The sequence below is a fragment of the Somniosus microcephalus genome, chromosome 3, assembly GCF_052327205.1.
Source record: "Somniosus microcephalus isolate GS21.2 chromosome 3, FLI_Smic_1.0, whole genome shotgun sequence".
NCBI lineage: Eukaryota > Metazoa > Chordata > Chondrichthyes > Squaliformes > Somniosidae > Somniosus > Somniosus microcephalus.
In genome coordinates, this window is record NC_140989.1 from 8,225,045 (window position 1) to 8,251,424 (window position 26,380).

At 49.7% G+C, this 26,380-nt stretch overlaps 1 protein-coding gene across 1 annotated transcript in view; it reads right to left on the reverse strand.

Annotated features, from left to right (window-relative positions):
* Window positions 1-26,380, reverse strand: part of LOC147120823 (protein-tyrosine kinase 2-beta-like) — a 389,336-nt gene that overhangs the window by 55,364 nt on the left and 307,592 nt on the right. Inside the window, exons 16-18 of the mRNA XM_085978989.1 lie at window positions 22,337-22,421; window positions 5,987-6,087; window positions 34-93 (exon numbers count right to left, since the gene is read on the reverse strand). Coding sequence (XP_085835115.1) covers window positions 34-93; window positions 5,987-6,087; window positions 22,337-22,421 — 246 coding nt within the window. The remainder of the gene's footprint in view (window positions 1-33; window positions 94-5,986; window positions 6,088-22,336; window positions 22,422-26,380) is intronic.

The window sequence follows — 26,380 nt, forward strand, 5'->3', positions numbered from 1 at the left end:
ACAAAGGGTTCTGCCCCTTACCAGCCCAGTCACAACCCCTGGCACTTTCAACACCTCCAGGTTATTTTTGTTTGTTACCAGGTAGCTTTCAAGCTGAATTAAAAAAAAAACACATTTTGTGATCAACCATGTGAGTCCCAGACTGGACGAGCTGAGGTTATACTCCGTGACGTATAGAGGGGCTTTCAGGGGCAGCTGTATAATACACGAGTGAGAGGGGGAAATACATCATACACGCAGTTCTTCCTTATTCACGCCCTTAGTAACGCATCGCGCCATAGATGCCGGTGAGTTCCTGCTATCCAGTCTTGCCGGGGCCTTGGCTGGGGGGTGATTTCCAAAGGCTGGTTTCAGAATCCAGTCAATTTCAGCGATCGGCTGCACTGCCAATGGAACAGCAGAAGGAGGAACCTGCCAGAGCGCTGTGGTTTCACCATCACTGCCAGGGCGCTGCGGTTTCACCGTCACTGCCAGAGCGACGTGGTTTCACCATCACTGCCAGAGCGACGTGGTTTCACCGTCCCTGCCAGAGCGCCGTGGTTTCACCATCACTGCCAGAGTGCTGTGGTTTCACCATCACTGCCAGAGCGCCATGGTTTCACCGTCACTGCCAGAGCGCCGTGGGTTCACCATCACTGCCAGAGTGCTGTGGTTTCACCATCACTGCCTGAGTGCTGTGGTTTCACCATCACTGCCAGAGCGCTGTGGTTTCACCGTCACTGCCAGAGCGACGTGGTTTCACTGTCACTGCCAGAGCGCTGTAGTTTCACCATCACTGCCTGAGTGCTGTGGTTTCACCATCACTGCCAGAGCGACGTGGTTTCACCATCACTGCCAGAGCGCCGTGGTTTCACCATCACTGCCAGAGCACATGGTTTCACCATCACTGCCAGAGCGCTGTGGTTTCACCATCACTGCCAGAGCGCGTGGTTTCACCATCACTGCCAGAGCGCCGTGGTTTCACCATCACTGCCAGAGCTCCGTGGATTCACCATCACTGCCAGAGCGCCGTGGTTTCACCATCACTGCCAGAGTGCCGTGGTTTCACCATCACTGCCAGGGCGCTGTGGTTTCACCATCACTGCCAGAGCGCCGTGGTTTCACCATCACTGCCAGAGTGCCGTGGTTTCACTGTCACTGCCAGAGCACCGTGGTTTCACTGTCACTGCCAGAGCGCCGTGGTTTCACTGTTACTGCCAGAGCGCCGTGGTTTCACCATCACTGGGGTGAGGTCAAACCCTCTGCTCCTCAGTGCGACATGGACTGGGCCAGAAATGGCGCCAGCCTTTGAAATGACCGAGACCCTGGAATCGCAGACAGGGTTGGGCACGTGGAGAGTGGGCGGGCGGAGAGAAAGCTCTGCTCTGTAATGATCAGTAACATGTCATTCTAGAATGGTACACTAGGTGGAGCTGTATGTTTAAATACTGGGCTACCCACGATGCCCTAGGCTACCCACAAGGCAGTAGTCAAGATGGATGCTGTACAAGTCCACATGGCTGAATAAAGTGACTAGCTCAAGTTAGCTGTGCATAATAAGAATGTCTATTTATTTATGAACATAACATGCTCCACCGCGGATACTGCCCCGCCCCACCGTGGACAGCCTCCCTGGACTATCAGGGCCGCTACGCTTGAGTGTTCTGGGACATTCTCTACACGAGGGCCCTGTAGAAGGGGTGACATTCAGCTGGACCGGGTGTGTAAACACCCACTGTCCAGGGCCCCAAACACCCCTTCCAGGTGAAACAGCGATTTACTTGTACTTCTTGCAATCTAGTATACTGTATTCACTGCTCACGATGTGGTCTCCTCTACATTGGGGAGACCAAACGCAGATTGGGTGACCGCTTTGCGGAACACCTCCGTTCAGTCCGTAAGGGTGACCCCGAGCTTCCGGTCGCCTGTCACTTTAATTCTCCACTCCACTCCCACTCTGACCTCTCTGGGTTTAGAAGAATGAGAGGGGATCTCATTGAAACGTATAAAATTCTGACAGGGCTAGACAGACTGGATGCAGGGAGGATGTTTCCCCTGGCTGGGGGGTCTAGAACGAGGGGTCACAGTCTCAGGATACAGGGTAGGTCATTTAGGACTGAGATGAGGAGAAATTTCTTCACTCAGAGGGTGGTGAACCTGTGGAATTCTCTGCCACAGAAGGCTGTGGAGGCCAAGTCACTGAATATATTTAAGAAGGAGATAGATAGATTTCTAGACACAAAAGGCATCAAGGGGTATGGGGAGAGAGGGGGAATATGGTATTGATAGAGGATCAGCCATGATCATATTGAATGGCGGAGCAGGCTCGAAGGTAGAATGGCCGACTCCTGCTCCTATTTTTCTATGTTTCTCTGTCCTCGGCCTCTTACACTGTTCCAACGAAGCTCATCGTAATCTCGAGGAACAGCATCTCATCTTTCGATTAGGCACTTTACAGTCCTCTGGACTCACCATCGAGTTCAACAATTTCTGATCATAACCTCGGCCCCTATGTTTTTTTCTCTCACATGGCAGCTGTTGGTGTTTCTGCCATCGCCATTTACACCTCTTCTAGACCCACCTTCTGTTTCTTAACATTTCCCATTACCATCTCCTCTTGCCTTGCACCATCATCCCTTTTGTTTCTTAATCTCTCCTGCCTTCCAGCCTATCACAGACCTTCTCTTTTGTTCTTTCCTCCCCCCCCTTTCCCTGCCCTTGCTTAAAAACCTGTTCCATCTCCAACCTTTTCCAGTTCTGACGAAGGGTCATCGCCCTGAAACATTAACTCTGTTTCTCTCTCCACAGATGCTGAGTGTTTCCAGCATGTTCTGTTGTTATTTGAAGTCTGTTCATGTCTTGCCCATTAAAATGTGCTTTCCCCGATGCAAGTTATCTCTGGGGGAATTCTAAACCACCCTAGGAAAGCGTATCTCGACACTTCAGCTAAAACCCTACGGACTTTCGAGGCCAACTAGTGAAAGGTCAGGAAAAGGATTGGATATGGCTCAACCGGTGACAGGCAGGTCTCTGGTGAGACCACACCTGGAGTACTGGGCACATGGCATGTTGGCCTTTATTGCAAGGGGGTTGGAGTATAAGAGTAAGGAAGTCTTGCTACAATTGTACAGGGCCTTGGTGAGACCACACCTGGAGTACTGGGCACAGTTCTGGTCTCCTTATCTAAGGAAGGATATACTTGCCTTAGAGGCGGTGCAACGAAGGTTCACTAGATTGATTCCTGGGATGAGAGGACTGTCCTATGATGAGAGATTGTGTAGACTGGGCCGATACTCTCTGGAGTTTAGAAGAATGAGAGGTGATCTCATTGAAACATACAAGATTCTGAAGGGGATTGACAGGGTAGATGCTGAGAGGTTGTCTCGCCTGGCTGGAGAGTCTAGAACTAGGGGGCATAGTCTCAGGATAAGGGGTCACAGAATCACAGAATCACAGAAACCCCACAGTGCAGATAGCGGCCATTTCAGCCCATCGAGCCTGCACCGACACATATCCCACCTGATCCCCGTAACCCCTACACCAACACATATCCCACCCTATCCCCGTAACCCCACGTATTTAATCCCCCTAACACTAAGGGTCAATTTATCATAGCCAATCAACCTAACCCGCACATCTTTGGACTGTGGGAGGAAACCGGAGCACCCGGAGGAAACCCACGCAAACACGGGGAGAATGTGCAAACTCCACACAGACAGTCGCCCAAGGCCGGATTCGAACCTGGGTCCCTGGCGCTGTGAGGCAACAGTGCTAACCACTATGCCACCGTCGGCCATTTAAGACTGAGATGAGGAGGAATTTCTTCACTCAGAGGGTTGTGAATCTTTGGAATTCTCTGCCCCAGAGGGCTGTGAGTGCTGAGTCTTTGAGTATATTCAAGGCTGAGACCGATAGATTTTTGGACTCTCGGGGAATCAAGGGAGATGGAGATTGGGCGGGAAAGTGGAGTTGAGTTCGATGATCAGCCATAATCATATTGAATGGCAGAGCAGGCTCGAGGGGCCATGTGGCGGAGCAGGCTCGAGGGGCCGTGTGGCGGAGCAGGCTCGAGGCGCCGTGTGGCGGAGCAGGCTCGAGGGGCCGTGTGGCGGAGCAGGCTCAAGGGGCCGTGTGGCGGAGCAGGCTCGAGGGGCCGTGTGGCGGAGCAGGCTCGAGGGGCCGTGTGGCGGAGCAGGCTCGAGGGGCCGTGTGGCGGAGCAGGCTCGAGGGGCCATGTGGCGGAGCAGGCTCGAGGGGCCGTGTGGCGGAGCAGGCTCAAGGGGCCGTCTGCCCTCTTGAACATCCCCGATTTCAGTTACTCCACCATTGGTGGCCGTGTCTTCAGCTGCCTGGGCCCTAAACTCTGGAATTCTCACCCTAAACCTCTCCGCCTCTCCATGTTTCTTTCCTCCTTTAAGGCACTCCTTAAAACAGACCTCTTTGACCAAGCTTTTGGTCACCTGCCCTAATATCTCTTACTGTGACTTGGTGCCAAATTTTGTTTGATAATCTCCTGTGAAGCGCCCTGGGACGTAGGTGCCAACAGTAAGTGCGACAAAACCACCACATGAGGAAAAAAATTTACGCAGCGAGTTGTTGTGATCTGGAATGCGCTGCCTGAAAGAGCGATGGAAGCAGGTTCAATAATAACTTTCAAAAGGGAATTGGATCAATACTTGAAGAGGAAAAATTTGCAGGGCTCTGGGGAAAGAGCAGGGGGAGTGGGACTAACTGGAGAGCTCTTTCAAAGAGCCGGCACAGGCACGATGGGTCGAATGGCCTCCTTCTGTGTTGTATCAATCAGCCTTACAAATGCCTCTTTGCCTCCTGCATGATGTTAAAAGGAAAGAAATAAAAATCTTGCATTTCTATAGCACCTTTCACATCCTTACGACATCCCAAAGAGCTTCACAGCCAATGAAGTACTTTTGGAGTTTAGTCACTGTTATAATGTAGGAAATGTGGCAACTAATTTGTGCACAGCAAGCTCCCACAAACAGCAGCGTGATAATGGCGAGAACATCTGTTTTAGTGACGTCAGTTGAGGGATAAATATTGTCCAGGACACCGGGAAGAACAACCTGCTCTTCTTCAAAATAGTGCCCTGGGATCTTTTACATCCACCTGAGAGAGCAGACGGGGCCTCGGTTTAACATCTCATTCGAAGACGGCATCTCCGACACTGCAGCGCTCCCTCAGTACTGCCCCTCCGACAGTGCAGCACTCCCTCAGTACTGCCCCTCTGACACTGCAGCGCTCCCTCAGTACTGCCCCTCCGACAGTGCAGCACTCCCTCAGTACTGCCCCTCTGACACTGCAGCGCTCCCTCAGTACTGCCCCTCCGACAGTGCAGCGCTCCCTCAGTACTGCCCCTCCGACACTGCAGCGCTCCCTCAGTACTGCCCCTCTGACAGTGCAGCACTCCCTCAGTACTGCCCTTCCGACAGTGCAGCACTCCCTCAGTACTGCCCCTCCGACAGTGCAGCACTCCCTCAGTACTGACCCTCCGACACTGCAGCGCTCCCTCAGTACTGACACTCCGACAGTGCAGCACTCCCTTAGTACTGACCCTCCGACAGTGCAGCGCTCCCTCAGTACTGCTCGTCCAACAGTGCAGCGCTCCCTCAGTACTGCCCCTCTGAAACTGCAGCGCTCCCTCAGTACTGCTCCTCCGACAGTGTAGCACTCCCTTAGTACTGACCCTCCGGCAGTGCAGCGCTCCCTCAGTACTGCCCCTCCGACACTGCAGCGCTCCCTCAGTACTGACACTCCGACAGCGCAGCGCTCCCTCAGCACAGCCCCTCCGACAGTGCAGCGCTCCCTCAATACAGCCCCTCTGACAGTGCAGCACTCCCTCAGTACGGCCCTGCGGTGCACTTAAGTCTCTGAAGTTGGGCGTGAAACCACGACCTTCACTTAGGTTGAGGTAGAGTCCTGTGAAGTTGCTCTGCCCGTCTACTCTCAACCTCCCATCAGGACATGCTCCAGGGTTCACAACCCCTCTTACCTCTCCGTAGGAATACAATTCCATGATTAGCCAGGCTGGTTCCTCTTCGATCATCCCAATCAGTTTGACCACGTGTGGATGGTCGAGAGGCCTCATGATTGCTGGAAAAAGAAATAAGATCATAAGAATTAGGAGCAGGAGTCGGCCATACCGTCCCTCGAGCCTGCACCGCCATTCAATAAGATCATGGCTGATCATCTACCTCATCTCCACTTTCCTGCCCTATCCCCATATCCCTTGATTCCCTTAGAGTCCAAAATCTATCGATCTCTGTCTTGAATATACTCAACGACTGAGCCTCCACAGCCCTCTGGGGTAGAGAATTCCAAAGATTCACCACCCTCCGAGTGAAGAAATTTCTCCTCATCTCAGTCCTAAATGGCCAACCCCTTATCCTGAGACTGTGTCCCCTGGTTCTAGACTCCCCAGCCAGGGGAAACATCCTCCCTGCATCTACCCTGTCAAGTCCTGTAAGAATTTTGTATGTTTCAATGAGATCACCTCTCATTCTTCTAAACTCTAGAGAATATAGGCCTAGTCTACTCAATCTCTCCTCATAGGACAATCCCCCCATCCCAGGAACCAGTCTGGTGAACCTTCGTTGCACTCCCGCTATGGCAAGTATATCCTTCCTTAGGTAAGGAGACCAAAACTGTCCACAATACTCCAGGTGTGGTCTCACCAGGGCCCTATATAATTGCAGTAAGACGTCTTTACTCTTATACTCAAATCCTCTTGTAATAAAGGTCAACATACCATTTGCTTTCCTAATTGCTTGCTGTACCTGCATGTTAACTTTCAGTGATTCGTGTACAAGGACACCCAGGTCCCTCTGAACCAACATTTCCCAATCTCTCACCATTTAAAAAATACTCTGCTTTTCTATTTTTCCTACCAAAGTGGATAACTTCACATTTCTCCACATTATATTCCATTTGCCATGTTTTTGCCCACTCACTTAGCCTGTCTATATCCCCTTGAAGCCTCCTTGCATCCTCCTCACAACTTACACTCCCACCCAGCTTTGTATCATCAGCAAACTTGGATATATTACATTTGGTCCCCTCATCCAAATCATTGATGTAGATTGTGAATAGCTGAGGCCCAAGCATTGATTCTTGTGGTACCCCACTAGTTACAGCCTGCCAACCCGAAAATGACCCGTTTATTCCTACTCTCTGTTTTCTGTCCATTAACCAATCCTCAATCCATGCTAGTATATTACCCCCAATCCCATGAGCCCTAATTTTGTTTAATAACCTCTTGTGTGGCTGGGTCCTTTGCTGTTTGTAGTGTACATTAATGATTTAGATATGAATGTAGGAGGTATGATCAGTAAGTTCGCAGATGACACGAAAATTGGTGGGGTGGTAAATAGCGAGGAGGGAAGCCTCAGGCTACAGGACGATATAGGCGGGTTGGTCAGATGGGCAGAACAGTGGCAAATGGAATTTAACCCTGAAAAGTGTGAGGTGATGCATTTTGGGAGGACTAACAAGGCAAGGGAATACACAATGACTGGTAGGACCCCAGGAAGGACAGAGGATCAGAGGGACCTTGGTGTGCATGTACATAGATCCCTGAAGGCAGCAGGACAGGTAGATAAGGTGGTTAAGTCATATGGGATACTTGCCTTCATTAGCCGAGGCATAGAATATAAGAGCAGGGAGGTTATGATGGAGCTATACAAAACGCTGGTTAGGCCACAGCTGGAATACTGTATACAGTTCTGGTCACCACACTATAGGAAGGATGTGATTGCATTTGAGAGGGTGCAGAGGAGATTCACCAGGATGTTACCTGGGCTGGAGCGCTTCAGTTATGAAGAGAGACTGGACAGACTGGGGTTGTTTTCCTTAGAGCAGAGAAGGCTGAGGGGGGACCTGATTGAGGTGTACAAAATTATGAGGGGCATAGATAGGGGAGATAGAAAGGAACTTTTCCCCTTAGTAGAGGGGTCAATAACCAGGGGGCACAGTTTCAAGGTAAGGGGCAGGAGGTTTAGAGGGGATTTGAGGAAGAACTTTTTCACCCAGAGGGTGGTTGGAATCTGGAACTCACTGCCTGAAAGGGTGGTAGAGGCAGGAACCCTCACAACATTCAAGAAGCATTTAGATGAGCACTTGAATGCCATAGCATACAAGGCTACGGACCAAGTGCTGGAAAATGGGATTAGAATAGACAGGGCTTGATGGCCGGCGCGGACACGATGGGCCGAAGGGCCTCTTTCTGTGCTGTATAACTCTATGGGCAGGATTTTCATTGAGGAGGCGGAATTGGAGGCGTGTGGGGGGTTAAAATCGTGAAATCAGGGGGCACGAACCCATCCCGCCCCCAACCCGCCTCCATGCCAGTTTCCCAGGAGGCGGATACCCGACCTGTGCTGGGAGCCGTCTTCCCAAGGCGGGAAGGGGATTAGTGCCAATTAAGTGCCTGTTAACAGGTAGTTAACAGGCAGTTTTTAGCCTAATCCCTATTTTTAGCCCTGAAGTGTGGGATTCCCGATGGCTCCAAACCACGCCAAGTTAGCGAGGCGGGCCGTCGGGCTGAAGGGCTTGAAGGGTTCGAGATGTCCGGTGTTCAGGTGAGTGATGGGTGCATGAGTGCAGAGGTAAGTGTGTTTGGTGTGTGTAAAGTGTTTAAAGAAGTTTTATTTACCTTTACAGCCTTTCTTCCTTCAGGTCTTGGGAGTCCCTCATCTCACTGGCACAGAAAGCAGAATGGCCGCGAGCTGTCAAAATCTGCAGCATTCAGCTTTCTGTTCTGGAGAGATCTCTAATTCAGCCTGAGAGGAAGGAATTAACTTGGAGTACAGATTGTCAGTGTTTGACAGCTTCAAACAGCTGTCAAACGCTGATATTTCATCTGTCAAAAGCTGATATTTCATCTGTCAAAAGCTCTTGACAGATGAAATGTCAACCTGTGACATCACCTGTTGCCAGGTGGCCCTTTATTGGCCTGCTGAGCCCACTGGGCGGGCTCAACAAGGTCAATCAGGGGAAAATCGCGTGGGTTGGCTAGAACTCAATGGAGGCGGGACTACAACCCCAAAAGTTGTAGTCCCGCCTCCTACACGCCTCCAGTATCAAAGTCCAGCCCATGACTCTATGACCTTACATAGAAACATAGAAACATAGAAGATAGGAGCAGGAGTAGGCCATTTGGCACCTCGAGCCTGCTCCGCCATTCAATGAGATCATGGCTGATCATCCAAATTCAGTACCATGTCCCTGCCTTCTCCCCATATCCCTTGATCCCTTTAGCCTTAAGAAATATATCCAACTCCTTCTTGAATATATTTAATGAACTGGCCTCCACCGCCCTCTGTGGCAGAGAATTCCACAGGTTCACCACTCTCTGGGTGAAGAAATTCCTCCTCATCTCAGTCCTAAATGGCTTACCCCTTATCCTTAGACTATGACCCCTGGTTCTGGACTCTCCGACCATCGGGAACATCCTTCCTGCATCTAGTCTGTCCAGGCCTGACAGAATTTTATAGGTTTCGATGAGATCCCCTCTCAATCTTCTAAACTCCAGTGAGTATAAGCCCAATCGGCACAATCTCTCCTCATACGTCATTCCTGCCATCCCAGGTATCAGCCTGGTGAATCTTCGCTGCACTCCTTCCATGGCAAGAACATCTTTCCTCAGATAAGGCGACCAAAACTGCACACAATACTCAAGGTGCGGTCTCACCAAGGCCCTGTACAACTGCAGCAAGACATCCTTGTTCCTGTACTCAAACCCTCTCGCTACGAAGGCCAACATACCATTTGCCTTCATAACCGCCTGCTGCACCTGCATGCTTACCTTCAGCGACTGGTGCACAAGGACACCCAGGTCTCTTTGCACTTCCCCTTCTCCCAATCTATTGCCGTTCAAAACCTTATCGAATGCCTTCTGAAAATCCAAATTCACCACATCCACTGGTTCCCTCTTATTTATTCTGTTAGTTACAACATCAAAAAACTCTACAGATTTGTCAAACACGATTTCCCTTTCATAAGTCCATGTTGACTCTGCCCAATCCTATTATTATTTTCCAACTGCCCTGTTACCACGCCCTTAATAATAGATTCTAGCATTTTCCCTACTACTGATGTCAGGCTAACTGGTCTGTAGTTCACCGTTTTCTCTCTCCCTCCTTTCTTAAATAGTGGGGTTACATTTTCTACCTTCCAATCCGCAAGAACCATTCTACAATCTATGGAATTTTGGAAAATGACAACCAATGCATCCACTATCTCTATGGCCAACTCTTTTGGAATCCTAGGCCATCAGGTCCAGGGGATGTATCGGCTTTCAGCCCCATTCATTTCTCTATTACTACTTTTTACTAAAACTAATATCTTTCAGTTCCTCATTCTCGCTGGGCCCTCGGTTGTCCACTATTTCCAGGAAGTTTTTTTGTGTCTTCTTCTCTGAAGACAGACACAAAGTATTTGTTTAATTTCTCTGCCATTTTCTTATTCCCCATTATAAATATTTCCTGTCTCGGCCTGTAAGGGACCCACATTTACTTTCGCTAATCTTTTCCTTTTTACAGACCTATAGAAGCTTTTACTGTCTGTTTTTATGTCTCTCGCTAGTTTACTCTCAGGTTCTATTTTCCCTTTCTTTATCAAACATTGTCGCACAGAAAACAAGAAAAACCAGTATCTGCAGACAATTCTAGAAATGTACGCCAGCTCTGCCAGCACCTGTAAAGAGAAAAGGTCGGTGAACATTTCAGGAGTTGACCTTTCACGAGAACAGCCTACTGGGTGGAAATCAAGCCCCAAAGAGTAGTGAGGAGAGAGAGAGAAAGAGAAAGAGAGATAGAGAGAGAAAGAGAGAGAGAGAGACAGAGAGAGATAGGGAGAGAGAGGGAGAGAAAGAGAGAGAAAGAGAGAGAAAGAGAGAAAGAGACAGAGAGAGAAACAGGGAGAAACAGAATGTGAGAGACAGAGAGAGAGACAGAGAGAGAGACAGAGAGAGAGACCAAAAGAGAGACAGAGAGAGAGACAGAGAGACACAGAGAGCAAACAGGTAAAGGTTGAGTCACAGTACTGATTCCGGTTCACTGTTTTTAATCATTCTTTGGGATGTGGGTGTTACTGGCAAGGCCAGCATTTATTGCCCATCCCTAGTTGCCCTTGAGAAGGTGGTGCTGAGCCACCTTCTTGAACCGCTGCAGTCCGTGTGGTGAAGGTACTGCCACATTATTCAAGAAGGGTAGTAGGGATAAACCAGGGAATTACAGGCCAGTGAGCCTAACATCAGTGGTCAGGAAATTATTGGAAAAAATTCTGAGGAACAGAATTGGTCTCCACTTGGAGAGACAAGGATTAATTAGGGACAGCCAGCATGGCTTTGTCAAGGGAAGATCATGTCTGACCAATTTGATTGAATTTTTCGAGGGGTTGACTAGGTGTGTGGATGAGGGTAGTGCAGTGGATGTGGTTTACATGGATTTCAGTAAGGCTTTTGATAAAGTCCCGCATAGGAGACTGGTCAGGAAGGTAAGAGCCCATGGGATCCAGGGTGCCTTGGCACATTGGATCCAAAACTGGCTTAGTGGCAGAAGGCAGAGGGTGATGGTGGAAGGTTGTTTTTGTGACTGGAAGCCTGTGTCCAGTGGGGTACCGCAGGGATCGGTGCTGGGTCCCTTGCTGGTTGTGGTCTACATTAATGATTTGGATGTGAATGTAAAAGGTATGATCATAAGAACATAAGAACATAAGAAATAGGAGCAGGAGTAGGCCAATCGGCCCCTCGAGCATGCTAAACCATTCAATAAGATCATGGCTGATCTGATCCTAACCTCAAGTCTTCTATCACTCTCCATCCACCCGAACCCATGTGATCTCCCGGGAGAGGCGAAAAACCAGATAAAAGACCCAGTGGCCAATTTGGGAGAAAAAAATCTGGGAACTTCCTCCCCGACCCATCTAGGCGATCGAAATTCTTCCAGGAGATCACTCTGTCCCTATATTTTCTACAGTACTTACCTTCTGTAAAGGCGATCTCCACCCCAGCCAGGAACAGGAATAAAACCATCTCCTGAAATCTAACACAGAATTAGAACACAGTAGGAGCAGAACCAGGCTACACGGCCCCTGGGCCCACTCCACTACCCACAGGGCCATGACCATTCCGAACCTAGACTCATGTCCAATTTCCTGCCCGCTCCCCTGATGCGCTATCAATTACTCATAAAAGACTGAGAGTTAAGAGAGTAACTAAAGGCTTTTATTAACAAAAGAATGAAGGTCTGCCTCGATTGGTCGACCGGTCCAGAAATACAAAGGGCTGGGGAGCAGTCACCTTTATACTAGGACTTGTGGGAGGAGTCAGCTGAGGCATGTCCAGGCATGTACACAGTGGAATACAAACAGTGGTTTACCACATTCACCCTTTGTTTAAAATTGAGTCCGGCGGGGTGAAGTGTATTAAAAGTTAGTGTATTGGAGTCTCTCCGGAGGTCTTGTCTGCCGCTGTGATCGGCGTGGCGACGGCAGGGGTAGTGGAGCTTCCGGCGTCGAGTCCTGCGTAGGCTGTGGCACAGGCGTGTCGTCCTCGTAGATGTCGAGCGGGTCGCGGGGCCCAGGCCTGCCGTCTGCTGGGGCTGGATGTCGGGTCGGGGGGGGGGGGGGTGGTAGTGAGTAGTGGGTTACTGCGGCCCCCGAGGGTGCAAGGTCTCTTATGGAGACTGTGTCCTCCCGCCCGTCCGGGTATGCAATGTAAGCATACTGGGGGTTGGCGTGGAGGAGGTCGACCCTCTCGACCAGGGGGTCCGTTTTATGGGTCCTCACGTGTCTTCTCAGTAGGACCGGCCCTGGGGACGTCAGCCATGGCGGTAGCGATGTCCCCGATGTGGACTTCCTTGGGAAGACAAACATTTTCTCATGAGGGGTGGCGTTAGTGGCAGTGCAGAGCAGTGACCGAATAGAGTGGAGCGCATCGGGGAGCACATCCTGCCAGCGGGAGGTTGGGAGGCCCCTAGACTTTAAGGCTAGCAGGGCGGCCTTCCAAACTGCCGCATTTTCTCTTTCCACCTGTCCGTTCCCCCGGGGGTTGTAACTGGTGGTCCTGCTTGTGGCAATACCCCTAGTTAGCAGGTACTGACGGAGTTCGTCGCTCATAAACGATGAGCCCCGGTCGCTATGGATATAGCTGGGGAAACCGAACAGGGTGAAGAGGTCGTTCAGACATTTAATGACCGTGGCACTGGTCATGTCCGGGCAGGGGATGGCGAACGGGAAACGGGAGTACTCATCAATAATATTGAGGAAGTACACATTGCGGTCGGAGGAGGGGAGAGGCCCTTTAAAATCAACGCTCAGGCGCTCGAAAGGGCGAGTGGCTTTTATCAGGTGGGCCCTGTCTGGTCTATAAAAGTGCGGTTTGCACTCAGCGCAGACTTGGCAGTTCTTGGTCATGGTCCTGACCTCCTCAATGGAGTAAGGCAGGTTGCGGGCCTTGATGAAGTGGAAGAACCTGGTGACCCCCGGGTGGCAGAGGTCATTGTGGAGGGCCCTCAGCCTATCGATCTGCGCGCTGGCGCAGGGGCCACGCGAAAGCGCATCCGGGGCTTCATTGAGCTTCCCGGGCCGGTACAAGATCTCGTAATTGTAGGTGGAAAGTTCGATTCTCCACCTCAAGATCTTGTCATTTTTGATTTTGCCCCTCTGCTTGTTGTTAAACATGAAAGCAACTGAACGCTGGTCAGTGAGCAGGGTAAATCGTTTTCCGGCCAGGTAGTGCCTCCAATGACGCACAGCCTCCACAATCGCCTGGGCCTCCTTCTCAACAGCGGAGTGTCTGGTCTCCGGGCCTTGGAGGGTTCGTGAAAAGAAGGCCACGGGTCTCCCCGCCTGATTGAGGGTAGCGGCCAGGGCAAAGTCGGACGCGTCGCTTTCCACCTGGAAGGGGATGGATTCGTCCACTGCGTGCATGGTGGCTTTGGCAATGTCCTCCTTGATACGGTGGAAGGCTAAGCGGGCCTCTGCCGTCAAGGGAAAAGAGGTGGACTTGATCAGCGGACGGGCCTTGTCCGCATAGTAGGGGACCCACTGGGCGTAATAGGAGAAAAACCCTAGGCACCTCTTCAGGGCCTTGAGGCAGTGGGGCAGTGGGAGTTCCATAAGGGGACGCATCCGGTCGGGGTCGGGGCCGATGACTCCATGTTCCACAACACAGCCAAGGATGGCGAGGCGGTTTGTGCGGAATATGCACTTCTCCTTGTTATATGTCAGGTTCAGGAGTTGGGCGGTGCGGAGGAATTTTTCGAGGTTTGCGTCATGGTCCTGCAAGTCACGGCCGCAGATGGTCACATTGTCCAGATATGGGAAAGTGGCCTGCAACGCATTTTGATCTACCATCCGGTCCATCTCCCTTTGGAAGACAGAGACCCCGTTGGTGACGCCAAAGGGAACCCTAAGGAAGTGATAGAGGTGGCCGTTTGCCTCAAAGGCAGTATACTGGCAGTCCTCAGGGCGGATAGGGAGCTGGTGGTACGCTGATTTCAGGTCAATGGTCGAGAAGACGCGGTACTGCGCGATCTGGTTGACCATATCAGCTATGCGGGGGAGTGGGTAGGTGTCCAGCAGGGTGTAGCGAGTTATTGTCTGGCTGTAGTCGATGACCAGGCGCTGCTTCTCGCCGGTCTTAACGACCACAACCTGGGCTCGCCAGGGGCTGGTGCTGCCCTCAATAATCCCTTCCTTCAGGAGCCGCTCCACTTCGGTTTTAATGAAAACCCTGTCCCCGGCACTGTATCGCCTGCTCTTTGTGGCAATGGGCTTACAGTCGGGGGCGAGGTTAGCAAACAGTGGGGGGGGGGTGACTCTGAGTGTGGAAAGGTTGCACCTGGTGCGCGGCGGGCAATTTGGAAGCTGCTGGCTGCGGACTGTGAGTGGGGGTAGGGGTCCACCGTACGCCATCGTAACACTTTTAAGGTGGCACTGAAAATCTAACCCCAGCAGGACGGCAGCGCAGAGGTCGGGCAGGACCAGAAGTTTAAAATTATCGTACACAGTCCCGTCTACTACGAGTGTCACCATGCAGTAGCCGCCGATGTCCGCCGACTGGGACTCGGAGGCCATAGAAATCCGCTGTTGCGCGGGCAGGACTGGGAGAGAGCAACGCCGCACCGTGTCGGGGTGGATGAAGCTCTCCGTGCTCCCAGAGTCAAAAAGGCAGATTGTATCGTGACCATTTACCTTAATGTCCATTGTGGAACTGGCCAGCTGGTGCGGTCTCGCTTGGTCCAGTGTAACGGATGCCAGCGTAGGGGTCGGTGTGTCGCTGCGGGTATCAGATGAGGCGGTGTTGGGGGCCTGCTGCGTTCCGGCTGTCGTCCAAGATGGCGGCGTCCATGATCCCCATGTGGCTGGAGGCGTCCAAAATGGCTGCTGTACCGGTGGTTCGCACATGGCCGGGGAGGCCCAAGATGGCGGCCCGCATGGCCCACACGCGGCGCTGCTGGGGTTCGGGGTGGCTTTGGCCCTGCAGACGCTAGCGTAGTGTCCCTTCTTCCCGCAGCCCGAGCAGATCGCGTTTTTCGCCGGGCAGCGCGCTCTGGGGTGTTTTGCCTGGCCACAGAAGTAGCATTTCTGGCCTTGGGGCACTGCTGCGGTAGTTGGGCCATTGCTGGGGTGTGGCTGGGGTGGCACGGCGCTATGAGGCGGTCCTACCGTGTCCCAGGCTGTCGTTCCCCGTGGCGTCCACGGTGCAGAGGAGTAGGCATCCATGCCCCGGTAGGCTGCATCCAATGATAGTGCGAGTTCAGAGGCCTTGTTGAGGTCGAGGTCACTCTGCTCCAACAGTCGCTGTCGGGTGTAATTGGATCTGTGGCCCGCTACAAAAGCGTCCCGGATAAGTTCCTCTGTGTACACGGCGGCCTTTACATCCTTACAACCACAGGCCCGGCGAAGCACAGACAGTGCCTGAAGGTATTCCACGGTCGATTCCCCAGGTTGTTGTTTCCGACTCCCCAGAAGGTGCCTGGCGTACACTTCGTTCACTGGGCGCGTGTACTGGTCCTTGAGGAGCTTGATAACGTCCGCGTACGAGGTCGCGTCTTGGATGACCGAGTACACTCGGTGGTTCACTTTGGAGGTCAGGACATCCAGTTTGTCCTCGTCCGATTTGATTGCTGCGGAGGCGGTCAGGAATTTTTCGAAACACTTAAGCCAGTGAGTAAACTTGGTGGATGAGTCCGCCTCCCGATGATCTAAGTCCAGGCATGCTGGTGTGAGGATCTTCTCCATTATAAAAATTTTGTTAATAAAATTGATGCGCTATCAATTACTCATAAAAGACTGAGAGTTAAGAGAGTAACTAAAGGCTTTTATTAACAAAAGAATGAAGGTCTGCCTCGAGTGGTCGACCGGTCCAGAAATACAAAGGGCTGGGGAGCAGTCACCTTTATACTAGGACTTGTGGGAGGAGTCAGCCGAGGCATGTCCAGGCATGTACACAGTGGAATACAAACAGTGGTTTACCACATCCCCGTAACCCTTAATTCCCTTTACTTCTAGGAAACTATCTATTTCTGTTTTAAATTTATTTAATGATGTAGCTTCCACAGCTTTCTGGGGCAGCAAATTCCACAAACCTACCACTCTCTAAGTGAAGAAGTTTCTCCTCATCTCAGTTTTGAAAGAGCAGCCCCTTATTCTAAGATTATGCCCCCTAGTTCTAGTTTCACCCATCATTGGGAACATCCTCACCACATCCACCTGATCAAGCCCCTTCACAATCTTATATGTTTCAATAAGATCGCCTCTCATTCTTCTGAACTCCAATGAGTAGAGTCCCAATCTACTCAACCTCTCCTCATATGACCACCCCCTCATCCCCGGGATTAACCGAGTGAACCTTCTTTGTACTGACTCGAGAGCAAGTATGTCTTTTCTTAAGTATGGACACCAAAACTGTATGCAGTATTCCAGGTGCGGTCTCACCAATACCTTGTACAACTGCAGCAATACCTCCCTGTTTTTATATTCCATCCCCCTAGCAATAAAAGCCAACATTCCATTGGCCTTCTTGATCACTTGCTGCACCGGCATACTAACTTTTTGAGTTTCGTGCACCAGGACCCCCAGATCCCTTTGTACTACAGTACTTTCCAGTTTCTTGCCATTAAGATAATAACTTGCTCTATTATTTTTCCTGCCAAAGTGCATAACCTCACACTTTCCAGTATTGTATTCCATCTGCCAAATCTCTGCCCACTTACTTAGCCTGTCTATGTCCCTTTGCAGGTTTTTTATGTCCTCCTCACAATTCACAATTCACAATTCAAATCGCTTTATTGGCATGATAAGTTACATCTTATGTTGCCAAAGCATCAAAATACATTTATTTTCCTCACTCACTACTTTCCGTCCCATCTTTGTATCATCTGCAAACTTTGATATGTTACACTCGGTCCCCTCCTCCAAATCGTTAATATAGATTGTAAAGAGTTGGGGACCCAGCACTGACCCCTGCGGAACACCACTAGTTACTGGTTGCCAATCTGAGAACGAACCATTTATCCCAACTCTCTGCTTTCTGTTAGAGAGCCAATCCTCCACCCATGCCAGAATATTACCCCCAATCCCGTGATTTTTTATCTTGAGCAATAATCTTTTGTGTGGCACCTTGTCAAATGCCTTTTGGAAGTCTAAATACACTACGTCCACTGGTTCCCCTTTATCCACCCTGTATGTTACTTCTTCAAAAAACTCAAGCAAATTTGTCAAACATGACTTCCCTTTCATGAAACCATGCTGAGTTTGTCCTATTAAATTATGTTTATCCAAATGTCCCGTTACTGTCTCCTTAAAAATGGACTCTAACATTTTACCAACCACAGATGTTAGGCTAACCGGTCTATAGTTTCCAGCCTTCTGTCTACTGCCCTTTTTAAATAAGGGTGTTACATTAGCAGTTTTCCAATCTGCCGGGACCTTTGCTGAGTCCAGGGAGTTTTGGAAAATTATTACCAATGCATCCACAATCCCTACCGCCACTTCCCTCAAGACCCTAGGATGCAAGCCATCAGGTCCAGGGGATTTATCCGCCTTGAGTCCCATTATTTTACCAAATACCACTTCCTTAGTGATTTTAATCGTATTTCGTTCCCCCCCCCGCCCTAGAGCCCCCTGTTTGTCCAGTGTTGGGATATTCTTAGTGTCCTCTACTGTAAAGACTGATACAAAATATTTGTTCAGCGTTTTTGCCATCTCCATGTTTCCCACCATTAATTTCCCGGTCTCATCCTCTAAGGGACCAACATTTACTTTAGCCACCCTTTTTCTTTTTGTATAACTATAGAAACTTTTGCTGTCTGTTTTTATATTTTTTGCTAATTTACTTTCATAATCTATCTTCCCTTTCTTAATCAATCTTTCAGTTATTTTTTGCTGTCTTATAAAGACTTCCCAATCTTCCATCCTCCCACTAGATTTGGCTACCTTATATGCCCTTGGTTTTAGTCGGATACTATCCTTAATTACTTTACTTAGCCACGGATGGCTATCTTTTCTTTTACACCCTTTTTTCCTCAGTGGAATATATTTTTTTTGGAAGTTGTAAAATAACTCCTTAAATGTACACCAGTGATCATGTACCATCTTACCCTTTAATCTATTTTCCCAGTCCACTCTAATCAATTCCGCTCTCATACCTTCATAGTCACCTTTATTCCAGCTCAGCACGCTTGTTTGAGATCCAACCTTCTCACCCTCTAATTGAATATGGAATTCAACCATGTTATGGTCACTCATTCCAAGGGGATCCTTTACTAGGACATTTTTAATTAATCCTGTCTCATTACACAGGACCAGATCTAAGGTTGCTTGCCCCCTGGTCGGTTCAGTTACATACTGCTCAAGAAACCCATCCCTAATACACTCAATGAACTCATCCTCAAGGCTGCTCTGCCCAATTTGATTTGTCCAGTTAATATGATAATTAAAATCCCCCATAATTATAGCTGTTCCCTTATTACAAGCCTCAACTATTTCCTGATTAATACTCCGTCCAACAGAGTTGCAACTGTTCGGAGGCCTATAGACTACACCCACTAGTGCTTTTTTCCCCTTATTATTCCTTATCTCCACCCAAACTGTTTCACTATCCTGCTCCTTTGACCCAATATCATTTCTCTGTATTATAGTGATTCCTTCCTTTATTAACATAGCCACCCCACCTCCTCTCCCTTCCTGCCTGTCCTTCCTGATTGTTAAATAACCTGGTATGTTTAATTCCCAGTCATGGTCATCCTGCAGCCATGTTTCTGTAATGGCCACAAGATCATACCCATATGTCGTTATTTGTGCCGTTAACTCATTCATTTTGTTACGAATGCTACATGCATTCAGATAAAGAACTTTCAAATATGTTTTGTAACACTTTGTTCTTGTTTTTTCCCTTTTTAGTACTTTACTTTTTACGCCATACCTTCTGTCCCTTCCTGACACGTTCTGTTTTTTAATTCCCCCACTGCTACCTATGTCTATGACCTTCTCTGTTGTCATTTCTATTATTTGCTCTCTAGAAACCTCCCCCCCACTAATTAGTTTAAAGCCCTCTCTACAGCCCTAGTTATATGATTCGCCAGGACTCTAGTCCCAGCACTGGCCAAGTGGAGTCCGTCCCAATGGAACAGCTCCCTCCTGTCCCAGTACTGGTGCCAGTGTCCCAAAAAGCAAAACCCATTTCTCCCACACCAGTCTTTGAGCCACGCATTTAACTCTTTAATTTTATTTATCCTAGCCAGTAAGTAAGTTTGCAGATGACACGAAAATTGGTGGGATGGTAAATAGCGAGGCGGGAAGCCTCAGGCTATAGGACGATATAGATGGGTTGGTCAGATGGGCGGAACAGTGGCAAATGGAATTTAACCCTGAAAAGTGTGAGGTGATGCATTTTGGACAGACTAACAAGGCAAGGGAATACACAATGAATGGTAAGACCCTAGGAAAGACAGAGGATCAGAGGAACCTTGGTGTGCATGTACATAGATCCCTGAAGGCAGCAGAACAGGTGGATAAGGTGGTTAAAAAGGCATATGGGATACTTGCCTTCATTAGCCGAGGCATAGAATATAAGAGCAGGGAGGTTATGATGGAGCTGTACAAAATGCTGGTAAGGCCACAGCTGGAGTACTGTGTGCAGTTCTGGTCGCCACACTATAGGAAGGATGTGATTGCTTTGGAGAGGGTGCAGAGGAGATTTACCAGGATGTTACCTGGGCTGGAGCGCTTCAGCTATGAAGAAAGACTGGGCAGGCTGGGGTTGTTTTCCTTGGAGCAGAGAAGGCTGAGGGGGGACCTGATTGAGGTATACAAAATTATGAGGGGCATAGATAGGGTGGATAGAAAGGAACATTTCCCCTTAGTAGAGGGGTCAATAACAAGGGGGCATAGATTCAAGGTAAGGGGCAGGAGGTTTAGAGGGGATTTGAGGAAAACCTTTTCCACCCAGAGGGTGGTTGGAATCTGGAACTCACTGCCTGAAAGTGTGATAGGGGCAGAAGCCCTCAACATTCAAGAAGCATTTAGATGAGCACTTGAAATGCCATAGCATACAAGGCTACGGACCAAATGCTGGAAAATGGGATTAGATTAGACAGGGCCTCTTTCTGTGCTGTATAACTCTATGACTCTATGACTATGACTCTATGACTCTATGACAGTGCTGTTTGGGAGGGAGTTCCAGGATTTTGACCCAGCGACGATGAAGGAATGGCGATATATTTCCAAGTCAGGATGGTGTGTGACTTGGAGGTGATGGTGTTACCAGGCAACAACTGGGTGGTGAAGGTTGTGGGTTTTGGGAGGTGCTGCTGAGGAAGCCTTGGCGAGTTGCTGCAGTGCATCTTGTAGATGGTACACACTGCAGTCATTTCTGTAACTGATACTGGTTCTAACCCGCTGCAGTTCAGATGAGGACAGTGTGACAGTTCAGATGTGTTTTTGAAGTAATGATCCCTAACAGCCAATCAGCAATGCTTTTTCATGGTCAAAAAGATAGATACCCTAAATTGAGTTTTAACATGTGAGCTGGCAGTTGTCACAATTGGTGACATGTTATTGTTACTGTAACAGATGGATCTCTTACCACCTTCAACCACATTCCACTTCTATACATTGACCTCTGTAAACTTGAGCTCCTCCAAAGCTCTGCTGCCCGTATCCTAACTCGCGCCAAGTCCCGCTCATCCATCACCCGCTGTGCTCGCTGCCCATATCCTAACTCGCGCCAAGTCCCGTTCATCCATCACCCCCTGTGCTCGCTGCCCGTATCTTAACTCGCGCCAAGTCCCGCTCATCCATCACCCCCTGTGCTCGCTGACCCGTGTCCTAACTCGCGCCAAGTCCCGTTCATCCATCACCCCCTGTGCTCGCTGCCCATATCCTAACTCGCGCCAAGTCCCGCTCATCCATCACCCCCTGTGCTCGCTGACCCGTGTCCTAACTCGCGCCAAGTCCCGTTCATCCATCACCCCCTGTGCTCGCTGCCCATATCCTAACTCGCGCCAAGTCCCGCTCATCCATCACCCACTGTGCTCGCTGACCCGTGTCCTAACTCACGCCAAGTCCCGTTCATCCATCAGCCTCTGTGTTCGCTGACCTACACCGGCAACGCCTCGATTAAAAAATTCTCATCCTTGTATTCAAATCCCTCCAGGGCCTCGCCCCTCCCTATCTCGGTAACCTCCTCCAGCCCCACAACCCCCCAAGATATCTGCACTCCTCTAATTCTGGCCTCTTGAGCATCCCCGATTTTAATCGCTCCACCATTGGTGGCCGTGCCTTCAGCTGCCTGGGCCCTAAGCTCTGGAATTCCCTCCCTAAACCTCTCCGCCTCGCGACCTCTCTTTCCTCCTTTAAAATGCACCTTAAAACCGACCTCTTTGACCAAGCTTTTGGTCACCTGCCCTAATATCTCCTTATGTGGCTCGGTGTTAAATATTGTCTGATAATCGCTCCCGTGAAGCTCCTTGGGGGACGTTTCACTACGTTAAAGGCGCTGTATAAATACAAGTTGCTGTACATAACAATCTGTAACTTATCCACTGTTCTATACCCAACACATTCCAGCCTGCATGTTATTTGGTGTGTAGTGCGCGCCAGTCTGTACATTAGCTTGTGCCTGAGGGGGATTCCCTGAGCTAGCGAACCCCTCTGAGTTTTGTGCAGTGATGGTTCTGTTTTATGAGCTTAGACCGTATCAGTAACAATATCAGTGCAGTTGTTCAGACCATAAAGGGACAGGTGCCGCCACAAAGCAAAATAAATATTAGCCTGAGTGGTGGCTAGGAACCAACCCAGTTTCAACTCATCCAAATCTTGGGTAAGCAAACCTTACTTCCTTCGACTAAGAACTTTTCCTTGACCTCAAACGTGCAGTCGGTTTTACAGGTCTTCACTGCTACCGCTATCTGATCGCCTTTCTGTGAAGAAAAAGATACCAAGTTCACTGTGAGGAAGCTTACTGCTGTGGAAGTTTTTGAATATGTGAAGCATTCAATATTTTTGCAAAGAACAAAACAAACACAAATTATTTATCTAAAAACTTTATTAAAAATCTTACATCTGCAAGCACTTCCTGTCTACAAAACCTTACTTCCGGTTCTCACATTTTTGTCACACTTTCGAGTCAACTTTTCTATTATAAATGACTATATCCACATTTAATATACAAAGTGCCGAAGTAAATGCATCACTCAGAGAGTGCATTAAGTTGAGAGAGAGAGAGGAGTCAGGCTTTTAAACTTGCCCATTCATTTTAATTCACTGAAAAATCATGCATACAAGCAAAAGACCCTGACCAGAGTGTCTTTCCTCTTCTTAATTTGCATTCTTTTATCAAAAAAGTATATATTAGGTGGATTTTGAAACATACAGCCTCGATTTACCCAAATATTACTGATAATGACAGTTAGAAAATATTAACGTTCTAATTAGAGACATCTGTGAGACAGAGAGAGAGAGGGAGTCAGAGAGAGGGGGAGTCAGAGAGGGGGAGACCAGAGAGTGGGAGTCAGAGAGAGAGAGAGGGGGAGTCAGAGAGAGAGGGGAGTCAGAGAGAGGGGGAGTCAGAGAGAGAGAGAGGGAGTCAGAGAGAGAGAGGGGAGTCAGAGAGAGGGGGAGTCAGAGAGAGAGGGAGTCAGAGAGAGAGGGGAGTCAGAGAGAGAGAGGGGAGTCAGAGAGAGAGAGGGGGAGTCAGAGAGAGAGAGGGGGAGTCAGAGAGATGTAAGAAGTCACACAACACCAGGTTATAGTCCAACAGTTTTATTTGAAATCACAAGCTTTCAGAGCACTGCTCCTTCGTCAGGTGAAGTGGAGAGATGCATAAAGACACAGCTTATATAGTCAGAGAATAATGCCAGATGATTACAGGTAATCTTTCTAACTGCCATTTATCACACCTCGGCAGAGAGATAATCACAGCAATCAAAGGTGTGAATGGTGTCCAAACAGGTCAGTCAGGAAAACATTACATTGAAGAACAATGAGGTGGGGTCACAAGGGGTCAAATGTTGCAGATGCTGGGGTCTGTATGAAAAACAAAAAACAGACAAAAAAACATTTTTTTTGCTGGAAATCACAGCAGGTCCGGCCGCATCTGTGTAGAGAGAACAAGCCAACGACGACTCGAGTCTGGGTGACCCTACCTCAGGTGGGGTTACATGTAGCGTGACATGAACCCATGATCCCGGTTGAGGCCGTCCTCATGAGTGCGGAACTTGGCTATCAGTTTCTGCTCGACGATTTTGCGTTGTCGTGTGTCTCGAAGGCCACCTTGGAGAATGCTTACCCGAAGATCGGAGGCTGAATGTCCTTGACTGCTGAAGTGTTCCCCGACTGGGAGGGAACACTCCTGCCTGGCGATTGTTGCGCGGTGTCTGTTCATCTGTTGTCGCAGTGTCTGCACGGTCTCGCCGATGTACCATGCTCCGGGGCATCCTTTCCTGCAACGTATGAGGTAGACAACGTTGGCCGAGTCACATGAGAATGTACCATGTACCTAGTGGGTGGTGTCCTCACGTGTGACGATGGTACCTGTGTTGATGATCTGGCATGTCTTGCAGAGGTTGCCGTGGCAGGGTTGTGTGGTGTCGTGGTCGCTGTTCTCCTGAAAGCTGGGTAATTTGCTGCGAACGATGGTCTGTTTGAGGTTAGGCGGCTGTTTGAAGGCGAGTAGTGGAGGCGTGGGGATGGCCTTAGCGAGGTGTTCATCATCATCGATGACATGTTGAAGGCTGCGAAGAACATGGCGTAGTTTCTCCGCTCCGGAGAAGTAGTGGACGACGAAGGGTACTCTGTTGGTTATGTCCTGTGTTTGTCTTCTGAGGAGGTCTATGCGATTTTTTGCTGTGGCCCGTCGAAACTGTCGACCGACGAGTCGAGCGTCATATCCCGTTCTTACGAGGGCGTCTTTCAGCGTCTGTAGGTGTCACAGCAAAAAAATTGCATAGACCTCCTCAGAAGACAAACACGGGACACAACCAACAGAGTACCCTTCGTCGTCCAGTACTTCCCCGGAGCGGAGAAACTACGCCATGTTCTTCGCAGCCTTCAACATGTCATCGATGATGGCGAACACCTCGCTAAGGCCATCCCCACGCCTCCACTACTCGCCTTCAAACAGCTGCCTAACCTCAAACAGACCATCATTCGCAGCAAATTACCCAGCTTTCAGGAGAACAGCGACCACGACACCACACAACCCTGCCACGGCAACCTCTGCAAGACATGCCAGATCATTAACACAGATACCATCATCACACGTGAGGGCACCACCCACCAGGTACATGGTACATTCTCATGTGACTCGGCCAACGTTGTCTACCTCATATGTTGCAGGAAAGGATGCCCCGGAGCATGGTACATCGGCGAGACCATGCAGACACTGCGACAATGGATGAACGGACACCGCGCAACAATCGCCAGGCAGGAGTGTTCCCTCCCAGTCGGGGAACACTTCAGCAGTCAAGGACATTCAGCCTCCGATCTTCGGGTAAGCATTCTCCAAGGCGGCCTTCGAGACACACGACAACGCAAAATCGTCGAGCAGAAACTGATAGCCAAGTTCCGCACTCATGAGGGCGGCCTCAACCGGGATCTCGGGTTCATGTTACGCTACATGTAACCCCACCTGATGTAGGATCACCCAGACTCGAGTTGTCGTTGGCTTGTTCTCTCTACACAGATGCGGCCAGACCGGCTGTGATTTCCAACAAAAAAAATGTTTTTTTGTCTGTTTTTTGTCTTTCATACAGACCCCAGCATCTGCAACATTTGACCCCTTGTGACCCCACCTCATTGTTCTTTGATGTAATGTTTTCCTGACTGACCTGTTTGGACACCATTCACACCTTTGATTGCTGTGATTATCTCTCTGCCGAGGTGTGATAAATGGCAGTTAGAAAGATTACCTGTAATCATCTGGCATTATTCTCTGACTATATAAGCTGTGTCTTTATGCATCTCTCCACTTCACCTGACGAAGGAGCAGCGCTCCGAAAGCTTGTGATTTCAAATAAAACTGTTGGGACTATAACCTGGTGTTGTGTGACTTCTTACATTTGTCCACCCCAGTCCAACACCGGCATCTCCAAACCGAGTCAGAGAGAGAGAGGGGAGTCAGAGAGAGAGGGGAGTCGGAGAGAGAGAGGGAGTCAGAGAGAGAGAGGGGTGCCAGAGAGAGTGGAGTCAGAGAGAGAGAGGAGTCAGAGAGAGAGAGGAAGTCAGAGAGTGAGAGAGGAGTCAGAGAGAGAGGGAGTCAGAGAGAGAGGGGAGTGAGAGAGAGGGAGTCAGAGAGAGTGGGGAGTCAGAGAGAGGGAGTCAGAGAGAGAGAGGGGAGTCAGAGAGAGAGAGGGGAGTCAGAGAGAGAGAGGGGGGAGTCAGAGAGAGAGAGAGAGAGGAGTCAGAGAGAGAGAGAGGGGAGTCAGAGAGAGAGGGAGGGGAGTCAGAGAGAGAGGGAGTCAGAGGGAGAGAGGGAGTCAGAGAGAGAGAGAGAGAGGAGTCAGAGAGAGAGAGGGAGTCAGAGAGAGAGTGGAGTCAGAGAGAGAGAGGAAGTCAGAGAGAGAGAGGGAGTCAGAGAGAGAGAGGGAGAGGGGAGTCAGAGAGAGAGGGAGGGAGACAGAGAGAGAGAGGGAGTCAGAGAGAGAGGGAGTCAGAGAGAGAGAGGGGGGAGTCAGAGAGAGAGAGAGGAGTCAGAGAGAGAGAGAGAGGGAGTCAGAGAGAGAGAGGGGGAGTCAGAGAGAGAGGGGAGTCAGAGAGAGAGAGTGAGGAGTCGGAGAGAGTGAGTGAGTCAGAGAGAGAGGGAGTCAGAGAGAGAGGGGGAGTCAGAGAGAGAGAGAGGGAGTCAGAGAGAGAGAGAGGGAGTCAGAGAGAGAGAGAGGGG